This window comes from Passer montanus, unplaced genomic scaffold (genome assembly GCF_014805655.1).
Source record: "Passer montanus isolate IOZ18808 unplaced genomic scaffold, ASM1480565v1 scaffold2, whole genome shotgun sequence".
In the NCBI taxonomy this organism is placed as follows: Eukaryota; Metazoa; Chordata; class Aves; order Passeriformes; family Passeridae; genus Passer; species Passer montanus.
The window spans coordinates 27,773,578-27,787,755 of record NW_024366591.1 but is presented as its reverse complement, the minus strand read 5'-3'; the positions used below and the strand labels follow the sequence as shown (position 1 = coordinate 27,787,755).

At 35.2% G+C, this 14,178-nt stretch overlaps 1 protein-coding gene across 19 annotated transcripts in view; it reads right to left on the bottom strand.

Annotated features, from left to right (window-relative positions):
* TRDN (triadin) overlaps positions 1-14,178 on the bottom strand; it is a 229,716-nt gene that overhangs the window by 172,806 nt on the left and 42,732 nt on the right. For 18 of the 19 annotated variants that reach the window (XM_039707307.1, XM_039707305.1, XM_039707306.1 and 15 more), the window contains exons 3-5: positions 12,955-13,002; positions 6,361-6,498; positions 4,353-4,379 (exon numbers count right to left, since the gene is read on the bottom strand). In XM_039707307.1, coding sequence (XP_039563241.1) covers positions 4,353-4,379; positions 6,361-6,498; positions 12,955-13,002 — 213 coding nt within the window. The remainder of the gene's footprint in view (positions 1-4,352; positions 4,380-6,360; positions 6,499-12,954; positions 13,003-14,178) is intronic. The other variant, XM_039707311.1, reaches the window with a different exon arrangement.

The following is a 14,178-nucleotide window of genomic DNA, read 5'->3' as shown; positions in this document are numbered from 1 at the left end:
GCTGCTGGGTGAGTCAGTGTAACTGGCAATCCCCTGAGAAGCTGACATGTCTTTTAAGAGCATGATGTGTCTTCAGCATATTAATAACCAGCCTAATACTCTGGCAATGATACTCTCATTTGAACTGAAGACAGATGGATAAGGTGTTTGCCAAAAAGTTTGTTTGTCTTTTACAAAATTTTGTGTGACCTTTAACAGAAATTTCTAGTCTGTGTTGGCTTTTTGTCATAATTTATGATTTTTTGAATCACATTTTCCTGAGAAAAAAGTCAAAACCATATTTTTCTGTCTCACATATAGACTAACTCACAGAAAATTAGAGATCCTTCTCTACCTGAAGGAAGTGCTTCTTTTGATTGTTGGTCAGAATAATCTTATGCCAATAATAAAAGTTTTTGGTAATACAGAGATGGATAACTGTCACAATGGTGCTTTATTTCTTCCTCTGTTTTTTTTATTGAATAGTATTTATTGAAATTAAAATTATTTTCAGTTTAATAAAGATCTTTTTAAGCATGGTTCTCAGTGTTGAAGTGTTTGTACTTCTTTACTATTTACACATCTTTATTTCCAATTTTGTGTTTTCTCAACTCTTTTCCAAACTCACAGCTGAGGCCAGTAGTGCCCACAAAAAAAACCAAAAAACAAAACAAACCGCCCACAAAAAAAAACAAACAAAAAAAAAACAAACCAAAAAACCGCAAACAAAACACCCTCCACTTTCTTTTTTATAGCAATAATTTTTGGTAAAAACATACAGGCATGGAGGTCTCAAATAATAGACTATGTCTCTAAAGGTGAAACTAACCCTGAAAAAATGAACAAAATTATCAGTCATAACTATTATAGAAAAAAAAGAAACTAAAAGAAAATTAAGCCTGAAAGAATTAAACCTCTCTACCATTTGTGAAAATGCCCTATAGTTTTTGTATGTTGAGAATAAGCATTGTTAAAGACTGCAAAGTCCCCTCCAGCATAATCTTTCTCTATGTCCACTGAAGAATACTGCTTTGCCAGACAATATTAAATGTTCATTCTTTTCTAATTATTGAAGATAAATATTAGTGATAAGACTTGGACTGGAAAAAAATAATGGCAATAAAAAAAGTTGCTTGAGCGATATTTTCATATCTTCAAAGGATTCTGAAACTGATATTAATCCCATTGCCTGTGGAAGCCCATTGTCATTACTTGTACTTCTATTATCTTTGCTTTTAATTTACATCTCTAGGAAAGTGATCTTTTCTTTCTTTGGGATCATAATTACGATTAGACTTATCCTCTTTCATGGCTAGACAATGTCCTTGACACTCCCCTTGATTTTTTTTCCAACATACAATTGTATTGTGATATCAGCAATCTTATTTTTTCAGTTACTATATTACATTATAAAGTAAATTTTGTGCAAACATTTTAGCATTCAAAAAAGCTGGTACAGTGAGGGCTTGTCCATTCACTAAAAACAGACATGGAAGTTTTTCAAAAATTCTCATTCTATTAATGAATACCACAATAACTGTGACTTAGATTCAATACAAACACTTAAATATCAGGCATGGCAACCATAGTGCACATTTCCAGAATGAAATTTGAGAGAGGTTTTCCACAAAAATGTGAAAAAATGTCAATCTGTTCATATTCTGGAGACAGCAGTAGTGTACTGCACAATATCACTGGTATTTTTTTTCTTGTTTAGAATGTTCAAATGCCAGTGTCACCTAAAGAAGGATCCTTCATACAGGTATAGATGAAATTGCTGCTCAGAATAGAAGGGATTTTGATGCAGAAATGGCCCTTTACAAGTAGGCAGAGAAAACTCCATAACCAAAAAATTTGCTTCTAATTTCATGAATCAAACTAACGTTTTGACACCCAAAAACTCCCAGATCTATTTGTATAGGTGGTCCTCTTTTGGGTCCAGCCCTAACAGCAGCAACATGGAAAAAGTCACCAGTTCTGTGTCTTGTTTTGTTTTGTTTTGTTTTGTTTTAGGAAGCTTTTCTTCTGGAAGTCTTATTTACGGACCATGTAAATGACAGCACAAATTAGTTGAGAAAAGCTGCTTGGAGAGATCTGCACCTTGTGCTCAGGGGAACATATTGTGATGTTTGTGAGAGTGCTACCTGCAGGAGCTCACCTGAGCCCTCAGCTCACCTCCCAGGGCTCTGCCTTCTGTGCTTATGACCTTCAGTGCTGGGAGAGAATTTCAAGGTGCCTAAGCAAAAAAGCTGCTCCCTAGACTACACCACAGAGCTCTCAGAAAGCTTCACTTTAGCCTTAGACCCTGGCAATTAAGCTCCTTGGTGTTTATGCAATTTTAAGGGAAGTCTGCAGAGAGACAGGAACAACTCTGAGGGGCTGAGAGGCGCCTGTCACCAAGGGGACACGAGCAGTACTCTGCACTGGCATTTCCAAGGGACTCATGGCTTCAGGCCACATATGTTGTATTTCTGTAGCTCAGTAAAAGAGGTGACAAAATCAAGTACAAACAAGGCCAGATCCTGGCTGCCAGGATGAAATGGAGACCTCCAGTCACTTGGAGATGGTAAGTTATTTGGGGATGTTGCTGTGTGAGAGCTTATGGCAATACTTATGACAGAAAGGGGAGTTATCTTCAGTAGGCACAGGAAAGAGAAAGTGCTGTGCAGGGAGACAAGCATGAGAATGCTTATACTCTAAAAGACGGAGAATCTTGAGCACACACTCAGGAAGTGGAAAAGCCCACTGAAAATTTGTTTTACTGTTCTGGAAGGTGAAACATGTTTGAATTTGGGCCTTTTCACATCTGTGTGGCTGCATTGTCCTGTAAGGTACCAGATTTGGAGAAATCACCAGGTTTTTGTCCATTTCCTTTATACCAAAGACAGATGACCCTCTCAGGATTCATGTCCAGAGCCAGGAGCTTTGAATAGTGAGGAAAGCATTCCCAGATGGCAGTTAGATACTCAGCTCCTTGGATGGAGCAATTTTAGGTCCAAACAACCATACAGTAACTTCCAATTGCTAACAATTTAAGCAACCTTGAGCTTATTTAGATGACTTCTCCAAATTCTGTTTCTACATCTTTCTACCCCAATGCAATGGGTAAGGACCATGTCACTGGTTTCCAGAGAAGGGATTGCAATGGTGAGCGTGGTTCTGCCCATAGAGTTTTTATGGATTATGCATTCCTAGCCATGAGGTAACAGCACTTTCATCCTGGCCCCTACACTGGCCTGTGGTGAGAAGACACATTCCACCCCTGTACATCCTTGCCAACAATATACTACAGCTTCAGACTCTGTGCACCTTCTGTAAAATTAAAAATGCACCTGTCTCTATGGGAAAAGAGACAGGGCTGAAGGTTTTACAGTTCTTTGATGAAGTAAAGAGAGGGAATATTTTCCTACACTGTAAGTTTTCCTAACATGACGAGCTGTCAATAGAAATGTAACTGCTCGTGGTCTTCAAGCCTATTAATTCCTTGGGTTGCAGATTGAAATTGACAGTTTATTTCATTAAATAGAAGCCTGATCCAGTTCCATTTAACTTCAGAGAAAACTGGATTGTAATCTCAGAAGGTACTGGGGTGATAGATTCTTCCATATGGGCAATTACCCCTTGAGAATTGATGGATGCCAAATTCAGTTCACATAGGGCTGCTTACACATCCTACTATTCTTGAGCCTTGCTCAATATGGAGAAAAAACACGCCCTAGTTTTGAAAAGATTTACATTCTATTATCGGTAATTCCAGCCTTCTAATACATTTGCATTTTGATTTAATAGAAGTTGAATATAAGTTTTATGTTTCAGCAAAACAATTTCAATAACCATAAAGATTATAACATAAATCCTACTTCCTTCACTTGTCTGCTTTAAAAATTCAATGATAACTAAATAATTTTTTCCTGAAAATTAGGACACAGTCCTTTCTTTAGGGGCCTGTGTTGGCTTCAGGTAAAATGCTTGACAGTACCTCATCATTGTTTTTCACTAAATATACTTTCCATATTATTATTCCTGAACTTTATTTCTATACAGACATACATATAACTTCTTTGCATTAACAGAAGCCCCACAAGCATAACAAGAATATAAATAACATTTCTGCCATTCTATTTTTATATTAATTTTTTTCAGATTTTCTGTAATAATTAAATAATAAAGAAAAATGAAATAATAAATAATTCTTAGAAATTCTTACAAAAAACAGCTCAGTAAATATTATTTGTGTTTTGCATTTAATGAGTTTGTTAGAGCACAACTGAAAATGTTAGTAGAGTGTCATGTAACTATTGTCAGAATTTATATCACAGATACACAGTTAGTTCTTAAAAAGATTACAAAATATGGTTAAGCAAGTGACCAACCTTTTTTCAGGGAAGGTTCTGTTTCACCTAAACCGAGAGAAAAAAACAGATATCAGAGAAAAGATTAAAAAAAACTCCAAACAAAACCCAAACAAAACCAAACCAAAATAAAAACAATAAAAAAGCCAAGACCAAAACAACTCAAAAAACAAAGCAAAACAAAAAAAACCCCACATTTTTTCATGTTGACTCATTTTATTTCAAAAAATATTTCTTCTTCTTTATATGCTAAATGACAAGCATCTATTCTGAGATTTTGGATTTTTAATTAAAAAATCTGTCTTGCCATAGAGTTTTGGGTAGATAAATTCAAGGTGCAGTAGTAACTAAGGAAATATCTAAATATCTATTTGTGCTTCTGAATATTAACTTATGACTAAAATTTAAAAATTGCTTTTCTTTATGCATGTTTCCACATTTTAAGGAAAGGCTCACTTGTTCTTTTTAAATTCCAAATAAAGCATATATTAAATTTAGCAAGATTGTAAATCTAACAATGTTTCTAGTGAAACCCAAGGCAAATCATAATGCATTTCAGTGTAACTATAAGCACTTGATTGCTGTGATATGTTATTGCAGCTCCATGTAGGACATGGAATTTGAAGGAGTGATCCCAAGTGACTGGCCAGTGTGCAGCCTCAGCTGCACTGACTACAGCACAGGGTGGGCAGAGGTCTCAAAGCCCTTAACTTTTATGATATAGTGCATTAAGATGCCTTGCTGCCTCTTCACACTCCTGGTTGATGATGAAATTCCACTTGGGCAAAACACTGCCAGAGCTAAGGTTTCCAAATCTAGTGAACATCAGATCTTGGATTTTTGTCTGTCAGGTATTTTATGACTTTTCCTACTGCCATTAACACTTAGACACTCGAGTGTTTGAATGTTCACACGTGCTTTGGGAGCTATGAAATCCTAAAAATGCACACTGATCAAATTTTACCAAGCTCTCTATTTTTCATCTTTTCTGTTTGTCAACCTTAGGAGAGACTGGCTTTCTGCTAGTTATAAATCACATCTCAGAATAGGATGCCCAATTCACAGACTCACATGTAGCAGCCTATCTATTAGCATTCATAGACTATGCTAATATAAAAAGCTCATGCACATATTTAAGAGGTAAACACTTGGTAATATCTCAGGTTGCTGAACAAATGGGTAGAAGTCAGTTTCAGTACATGACACTTTTTAATTATATTCTGGTGTAGCCAAATGGAATATAAAATAAACTACCATGAAATGAAGATGTCACTCCTACACTTATCGCTTGTCAGAATGACCAATATGATGTGACATGATGATCCACTACTGGATGTGAGCAGTCTCTGCTCATACTGGGGGACTAGTTTTTGTTTTTTGCTTTGGTGTGGTTTTTGTTTTTAACAGAAGGAGAGTTATTTCCAAAATCAAAATACTAGTAAGTTACTTTCATTTATCTAATTATGTCTAATTAGATGAAGAATGGTACCATAATGGCAAAATAATTTCTAGTAAACTGAATTATTTGCAATATGCCATCCAAAATCCTGTAAGTTCAGTTGAAATGTTATATTATTTTTTCATTTCAATATATTGCACCATTATCAATATATCAGATTGAAAAAAGTTCGAAATTTCTTGATGTATCTTGTATATTTTCCAGGGTTCTTTAGATTCTTGCTGATTAAAAGAAAATAGTAATTTCCATTCTCTGAAGCAGTATCCTCATGCATATTTTGGTTGTGCCTTTGAAGTTGTATATAAATTAGTGTTCTTTTCTTCAAGATGTACTAATGGTAATATTTAATTCTGACAGCTTTTCTGTAATAGTACATTAAACATGAGATGAAAACTAACAAAGAGACCAATTTGCTGATTGGAATAGCCAGAGGATGCTTTATTAGCAAGAATGTTCACTTTTCCTTTTTGATTGACCTTCTTGTCTGTGATGTTAAAAGCTGAGTAAGCCATTTTAATGCGTGTAAAAAAGCAGTTAGAGCAGTTACAGAAGTCTTTACATTACAAATACCTTCATCACTGTCATCATCATCACTCCATACGATGTCAGACAGTAAAGAAAAAAAGCCATAAATCCAATCAGAAGACTCTTCCAGTGTCTCATGAATGATTCTCAGTGGTTCTGTGCTGAGCTTGTGAACAGATCTTCCTGAGTGCAGAGTTTAAAACAAAAGCGATTTGAAAAAAGGACCCAAACCAAACAACTCCTTCAGTAGTAAAAGTTCATCTTCATTTTATACAGGACTAATTATACTACCTCTTTTAGCAGAAACAAGGATTGTGAATGTTAATTTTTATTATTCAAGCATTTGAGGACAGCTCTCCTTCCTGTGGAAGGCTGGTATAAACTGCATTTTACTACACTTGCTGTTCACAGAGTGATTAAGGACCCAGTGTACAATTTGTTTTGATGTTGTACTCCAAGTTCTGGCTCTCCTTCTAGGGCTTGGTTGGACAAAAAATAAGTATAGATTTCACTCTAATATTCTTCATTTTAGATAATCACTTCAGTTCAGCCCAGTTTTTAATCTCAGACCCCTGCCTCTTGATGCCCATTTAGGATTCAGTCCCACTTGTGTCTTATCTCTCTGCTGAGCTCCTTCCTTCACACAAGTCCTGGCTGAAAAAATTGGGATGAGCCTCAGGTTAGCTACACAGACAGGTCACATCATTGTCATGGACCACACATACAGGATGGGAAGAAGAAAGCTGTGCGTACCCAGGCCAAAATTAACCTGAGCTCAGGTAAACTGGGATGCAAATCATGGCACAGAGACAGCTGCTTTCAAACTCATACTTCTGTGATTCTGGTTCTTCTCTCACAGCTTTTCTAGAATTTCTTTCGCATACACTCGTGCACATGTGCATACTTGTTCTGGTTTTACTGCTCTGTGGGCAAGAAAATTAGGAAACAAGGAAGCGGGGCAGTTTCATGTCTTTCACCTTCCTGGAACCTCTGACGGAAGGGAAAATTCTGCTCTCCACTGTATCCTCACCCAGTGCAGCCATCAGTGGCTCATACTTGTATTCCCTTATAGGCTTTTCCAATTGGGATTTCACCAGATTTCTCTGTACATGACACACTATTTCAGAGGAACTTTCTCATCTCTGACAGACTTCTTCTTCTGACCATTCTGTACAGCAATTTGCTACTTTCTTGAACTTTGTACCAAACATTGCTTAGGAAGAGGGAAAACCCTCATTCAGTCTATGTTACTGCCCAGTGTACTTGAAACTAAGACTGAGTCACTGCCTGGTCTGTGCAAAGCTTTTCCACAAATATAAACAACTGAAGGTAGACCACAAATGTGATTTGAACATTCGGCCTAGCCTTGCTCCTAGGACTTTCAATAGAAATATGTACCCTGAATTTAACATTATCAAGGTGGAACCATACTTGTGTAGGTAAAGATTTTAGTAGGAAGCTAAAGACAAGTCTGTTCAGAACTACTTCTGATTGCAGTGTTCTGACTCACAAGCCAAAATCAGAAGGAGTCTCACATGGACTTGCAGGCTAAAAATCATGCAAGGTGCAGGCTTAAAGGAACTTTTTCAGTGACAGCAGTATGAAAAGCTATTTTCTTAAAGTGCTGTAACAAAACTTAGATGCAGTTTTATTTGAAATATAAATGCATTGCTATTCATATTCATTTTATTTCTAATTAATTATTCTGAAACACAAGAGACCAGGCTGACTTTCTATTGGTTTGTATCTGCTTGTTGATAATGCAGAACAAAGAAATATTGTAGTTAATATTTTGTGGATATTGTATTATATAGGTAAGTGTTGCTGAACAATCAGACACATCAAATAAATTAAAGGTATGACATGATGCAATGACAGAGTTGTAAAGAAATTAATTTAATGCACTGCTGTGCGCACTATTTTATTCAGAAAGATTGAGTAGTAAACCAGCAAATATTTACTTAGTTTAGCATGACACTTATTTGCATTGTCTTCATGCATCAAGATGTAGAGATTTAATTTTTTCAAGTGATTTGCCACAATTTGTTTTCTCAAGCGTTAGCCAGGAGAAGGAATACCTATACTTAAGCTCTTAAAAAGTAAATCTGTGACTTGACTCCTGATGCCATTTATACTTTACTTTAATCTAGAGGTGCTAAGGGGTCAAAGCAGACTAACAGAAGGACATGGCCAGAGGTGTCTTAGCATAATCAAGATTTTGATTCACAAGCAGGGATGGTTTAACTTTGGACAGCTGCCTTGATTTTCAGTGTGGCTATCCACCCTCCTTTTACCCACTGGTTGCTTAGGGAGGATCCAGTTGCTTTTACAGCCACAGGTTTTTATAGCTGCAAGGACTACAGCTATAAACTAAACAAGAATTGGTATCAATTTATTTTAATTAACTGTTCTATCAACTAGCAGCTCAAGAACTGCTTCTGCTTCACAGGTAGCAGAGCTGTCCCCCCTGGGCAGGCAAGGGAAAGGCTCAGACAAGTGCAAGATCAAGAGCAGAGGAAATTATTCCAACCACCCCAAGGCAAGCCATCTTTGCTGATGAATCAGTCTTCAACATCATATCCTGGTCTTTAATTCATAACATCTTCATACCACACTACAAAAAGGGATTAGAAATTATAAGTGTCCAGAGGCAAAAGTGTGTGTCCGGTCATGCCTATGCTAACAGGCACAAGTTGCAAATCCTGTTTAACATAGAAAGTTTAGAAAAATCAGTTTGGGGCTGTGTAGAGGACACTTTATTGGTATTTGCAAAATGAAATTTTGTATTCAGATACTGTGAGCTCACTTGAGGTCTGATGCAAGTAGCATGAACCTGTAAAACTATGTTCTCATGCACAGATCTTCTGTTTAACTTGTATTTCCAATTTTTAAGAGTAGTGCTAATAGTAATGATGTGTTCTAGAATTCTTAAGAACACCACACCAAGTAATGCTGAAGTGAAAATTAAGACTGATTAATTCCATGCTTTTAGTTCTCCCAACAATTTTGACAATTCCAGGTGCTACGAAATCCCTAGTAAAATGAAATACAAAGGAAATGAAACAATTCTGGTGTTAACAAGTACAGAGAAAGAATCAATTTACCTCACACACATGCAAATAAAGACAATCATTTCCAGAAGATTTGCATACTCTTGCTTCAAGAGTGAAGCTGAAAGAATGAAGATTTTCATAACAAACTTTGAGCTTCATATTTTTTAATTTAGAGATGTCCAGCAATTGAAAGCATGATGAGATTTTTTTTACAATCACCCTGTAGTCAACATATTTGACTGGATTAGCAGTCCTCTCTACAAATTCTCATTTCTTAGCAAATCTTAGGAGCTAATTATTTTAAAAGTAAGCTCACAATATATTTCTTTTGCTAACATATGGTGTGTAATATAGAATTTTTAACTAATCTATAGGTATAACTGGTATTATTATAGATTAATATAATTGATCTAAACTGTAATTAATACCTCATATATCACATAAAAGCCATTTCTCTGGAAGTAGAGGGGGCAGGATTTTGCATTTAAACTGTAAAGAAGCTATTTCTCAGAATATTTCTTAGATAAATACAGACTTGTGAATTTTAAGCTTTTGTTGAACTTTTAAATAGGGAATTGAGCCAACTTTTAAGTCTTAGATAAAATAGTAAATGATTAATAAATGTCTGTTGAAGGAGGGGAAAGGAAGTAAATGATTACTGAGGAGGTTAAGTTCAGACATGAAACATACAATTAATATTGAAGAATGTGGTTAACACTATGTAATTACCTTTAAACACAGTTTAAGTTAAGATTATCTTATTTAATGAAATATACCTGAAAGGATACTTAATCCCTGGTGTTCCTAAACTCCCTCAAAAGCCAGTGCAGAAAGACAAATTGGGACCTTCAGAAGGCAAGTGTCTCTCTTTCCTATGAAATCTGTTTTAAGGTTACATTAATCAATTTCCAAGGTACCCACTCCTTTCCATGGACTAGAAAGGAAGTCTGAAAAATTAACATGGACAGGTCACCTTATTTTCCTATTACTGAGATATGTGACATGGATCCTGCTAGTGATGCTGTTTCAGATTTAAATCTTTGTTATTGCATGCTTTGGCTAAACACTTAGATTTGTAACTTTACATTCATAATTAATGCCAGGTCTGTACAACTATTCCCCTTGATAAATTACTTACATTCCACAACAACACCGATTCCACAAAAATGCATTGCTAGAATGTTTTGTTTGTCAAAGTATTTTATTACTTCATACAGTATAAGAGATATTTTTCAGCTCAGTAAAAATTCCTCTTTCTTGTGCTGGCATGTTCATTGCTGTGAGCATAATAAGAGTTTTGTTGTTTTGTTTTCAGAGGAAAAAGAATTCCAGAACCTTCTGGAAAATGATGACATTTGGAAGAGTTACAGTTGACAGAAGAATTCCAATCAAATGGAGGGAATTTGTATACTACCTTTCAAAGAAATCTTATCTTAGGACAACTCAATTGAATTTGATTGGAGTATGTTTGTTAGCTGTTGGAGATATCTGGAAGATTATTTGGATTTTCCATACTAAACGTATGCAAATATGTTTAAAAGAATTATTTAAGAAATAGTTTCAGATGTGTTGTAGGTATCAAATACTTCTTAAAAAATCCCTATGTAATGTGAAGCAGCACATCAAGTGCTACAATTCTTTGTAGCTCTCTAGCATTACTGGTACAGAAACAGTTATTTTATTAAAAATGTGAGAACAACAGTTCTGAGCATTGATAAATTGCTCAGAATAAATCAATTTCTTGATTTATGAAGTCTCTCTGGCTCAAAATCTTAATTCCAAATGATTTAAAAATCAAATTTTTAACCTAAATGGTAATTAATAACCCACACTTAACACAGCTCCTTGAAACCAGGCAATGACAAAGATCTCAAGTCCTGCAATTGGCATCAGGTATGTTCTTGGTAACAAGAAGATAAAAGGTAATTTTCATAAAGTGGCAAAGTAATTTTGAACAGAAAACCCCTTTTTTTTTTTCAATCAGGACTGAAAATGGGTACTTTAAAAGTGATGTTTGGATACAAGAATTGAGTAATCAGATGGTATGATTTGCTGTAGCCTCTCAAGAAAATTTGGTTATGTTTAATAGTCTGTGTCATTTATTTCTGTGATGTGCACAACAAAAAGCAACTAACTGATTATCTGTGCAAATCACTTCAGTCATTATTCGTGTCTTAGTAACTCTGCCAGAAATGTAGTTTCCTATCAATCTTTTTTGCCTGTCAAATGGTTAAATGTATGCTCAGAGTTTAACCTATGTTAAGGTGGCCTCTTTTTTTTTAATGAATCATAGCAAATTAATTAATAATTGTTGGATTTTCATCAATTACATATTTTGACTCTGGTGAATTGAATGCAATTAAGTTACAAATGATGGTAATTATCTGGTGCAAAGATTATCTATGAGATATAAACTATTTCATTGACACTGACAAGGTACAGCTGATGAAGACAGAGAATTTCTGTTGTGTTTGATAAAATACAAAAGCCTAACACTAGCTCGTGGCAATAAAGCATACTCTATTCTTAGTAAAATATTTTATTATAAATATAAAGCCTGTATTTTAAGTTGGAAGTTTATATATTTGTAAGTTTCTTTCTGCTCTGTGATCTTTTGAAAAGTAGCATCTGCTTGATGAACTCAATATACACAGAGTCCCCTATTAGTAACATTCCAGTTTATCTAACAAAACTGTCCTTGGGTCTTACATTTCTGTTTCATAGACTAACAGTTTTGTCAAGCTTATAGCTCTAAGCCATAAACAAGTAAAACTCTGGTTGATACCACCGCATTATTAGTATAAAAATACCAATTGAATTTTTAATTATATTACATTTAAAAACTGCCAAAAAAGCGCAGTCAGCTTTCTATGTAATTTCTGTTTAATAAGTACAAATATTGTAAATACTAAGGCTACAGCCTGTAGTTGTCTCTTTCTGATATCAACCTTAGATAATTATATTGAGGTCAAGTTCATAGAGGAAACCTCACCTGAAAGTGAACAAAGAAGCAGTTATAACTAGAATTTGTCAAAATATAGAAAGAAATTCACAAACTCTCGCAAAGTAATTGAGTAATTACAGGTCCATTTGATATAGCCATACATGTGAATAGGAGTGTATGTTTAGGGTGGGCTTTAAGTGTAGTTTATATGACTTGATTTAATATCAGCTGGAAGGTTTTGATTCAGATGTTCATTAGGTGGTGTTTTCTGAAACACATTTCATCTAAGATAATTTGAAACTTTATTTTTTCTCATTCTGTTTGTTCAGTTCTCTGATTAAGAGCACAGATCTTCAGATCTGTGAGGGCATCTGTAAAGCCCTTTAAAGGGCATTAAACGTGTAAAATTAGTACCTCAGCTTGACACCATTTCCTGGGACTCTCCTGGCTGGGGGCATCTCTTAGGTGCCAGATCTACTTCTAGCATGACGAGAGAATGAGGAATAGGCTGTTGCAAGCCCCAGCCTGGCGGAGTTGGGGTTAGCTGAGAAGCAGTGCTGCCCTGTGCTGGCCTCTGCTCGTGCCCATGCTTTGTTATCATCCACACACATATTCAGAACACTGCAGGCAGAAGGTCTTTACCAGGTGGGAAACAGGGATCATCACAATGTTGTGCATAGGTGGCTATACCTGATGGCAACAGCATGAACCCCAGAAAGGTCAACAAAAAAAACGAAGAAATACCATTAGCAATAATGAATGTTCTCAGATGTCTCTTGGCTAAAGGAAGCACTTAAGGAGTGAAGTGAGGAGTTGTTTAATCTCGGTGGGGCTCCTGCTATGTGGCAGAAATTTGAGTTCATTAAAAAGGGAAACAATATGCTGTAGGTGTGAGATAATACAGTGTGAATCACAGCAAGGTAAAAACGTGGTCAAACAAAGCACAGTATTTTCACAAGTGACAAACAAATTCTATTGCTGAAAAGAATATATTACATATAGGTAATTCTAGCCGAGTTACTTCAATTTCTTCAACAGCAAATAACCAAAGAATTGCATCACTGCAATTGTAACTGGCATGAATTATTGTTTTGATTTGTTTGTTTAAAATTAGAAATTTCACAGATACCATTATGCACTGGAAATTTGCTTTGTGTTTTGTGTCCCATGAAGCATATTTAAGTATGAATTCTCCTCTTAGATTCTTCCCTATACATTGAGACAGTTTCTGGAATTTCATATTTTCAACTGCATAACCTTGCAAAGTTTAATCTATCAAAATTTATCATCTTTTATACACTGGACCTTTTGGGATGAAAGCAGCACTTGCAATACTGCAATAGTTCATAGACTGTCATTCTTTTCAGTATAAACTCATTTTCTAGGGGTTTATAACTCAGCTATGAAATCTGCTGCAGACTGAAACATGAGAAACCAGATGTCATTTGAGCAGCCCTTCTTTAAACTGGAATTGGACTTAAATCCCTTTAAAGGATTTTTTCATAGCAGAGAGAAAAAATGTTTTGTAGGTTTTAGGTACGTTAATTGAAGTCTCATATAATTAAATTAAGAACTTCATTAGGAACTTTGAAACAGATAAGCTGTTCAATCATGCTTTGAATTTACATTTATAAATACAGTATAAAATATATTTCAGAAGACTATAGCACTGTTTTGATACATTTCAGAGTAGGAGGTTTGTCTAAGGCTTTGAATGTTTGAAAAAGAGAAAAAATTATATGTTCTATTAAGTTTGCTGGTGGTTTAAACTAATCCAGAAGTTAATTCTTTTTCCTGATTAAATGCAAATATATTTTCAGTTTAAAAACTGGTGTATATACAGTCATAAAACACAGGAGCAAAAAT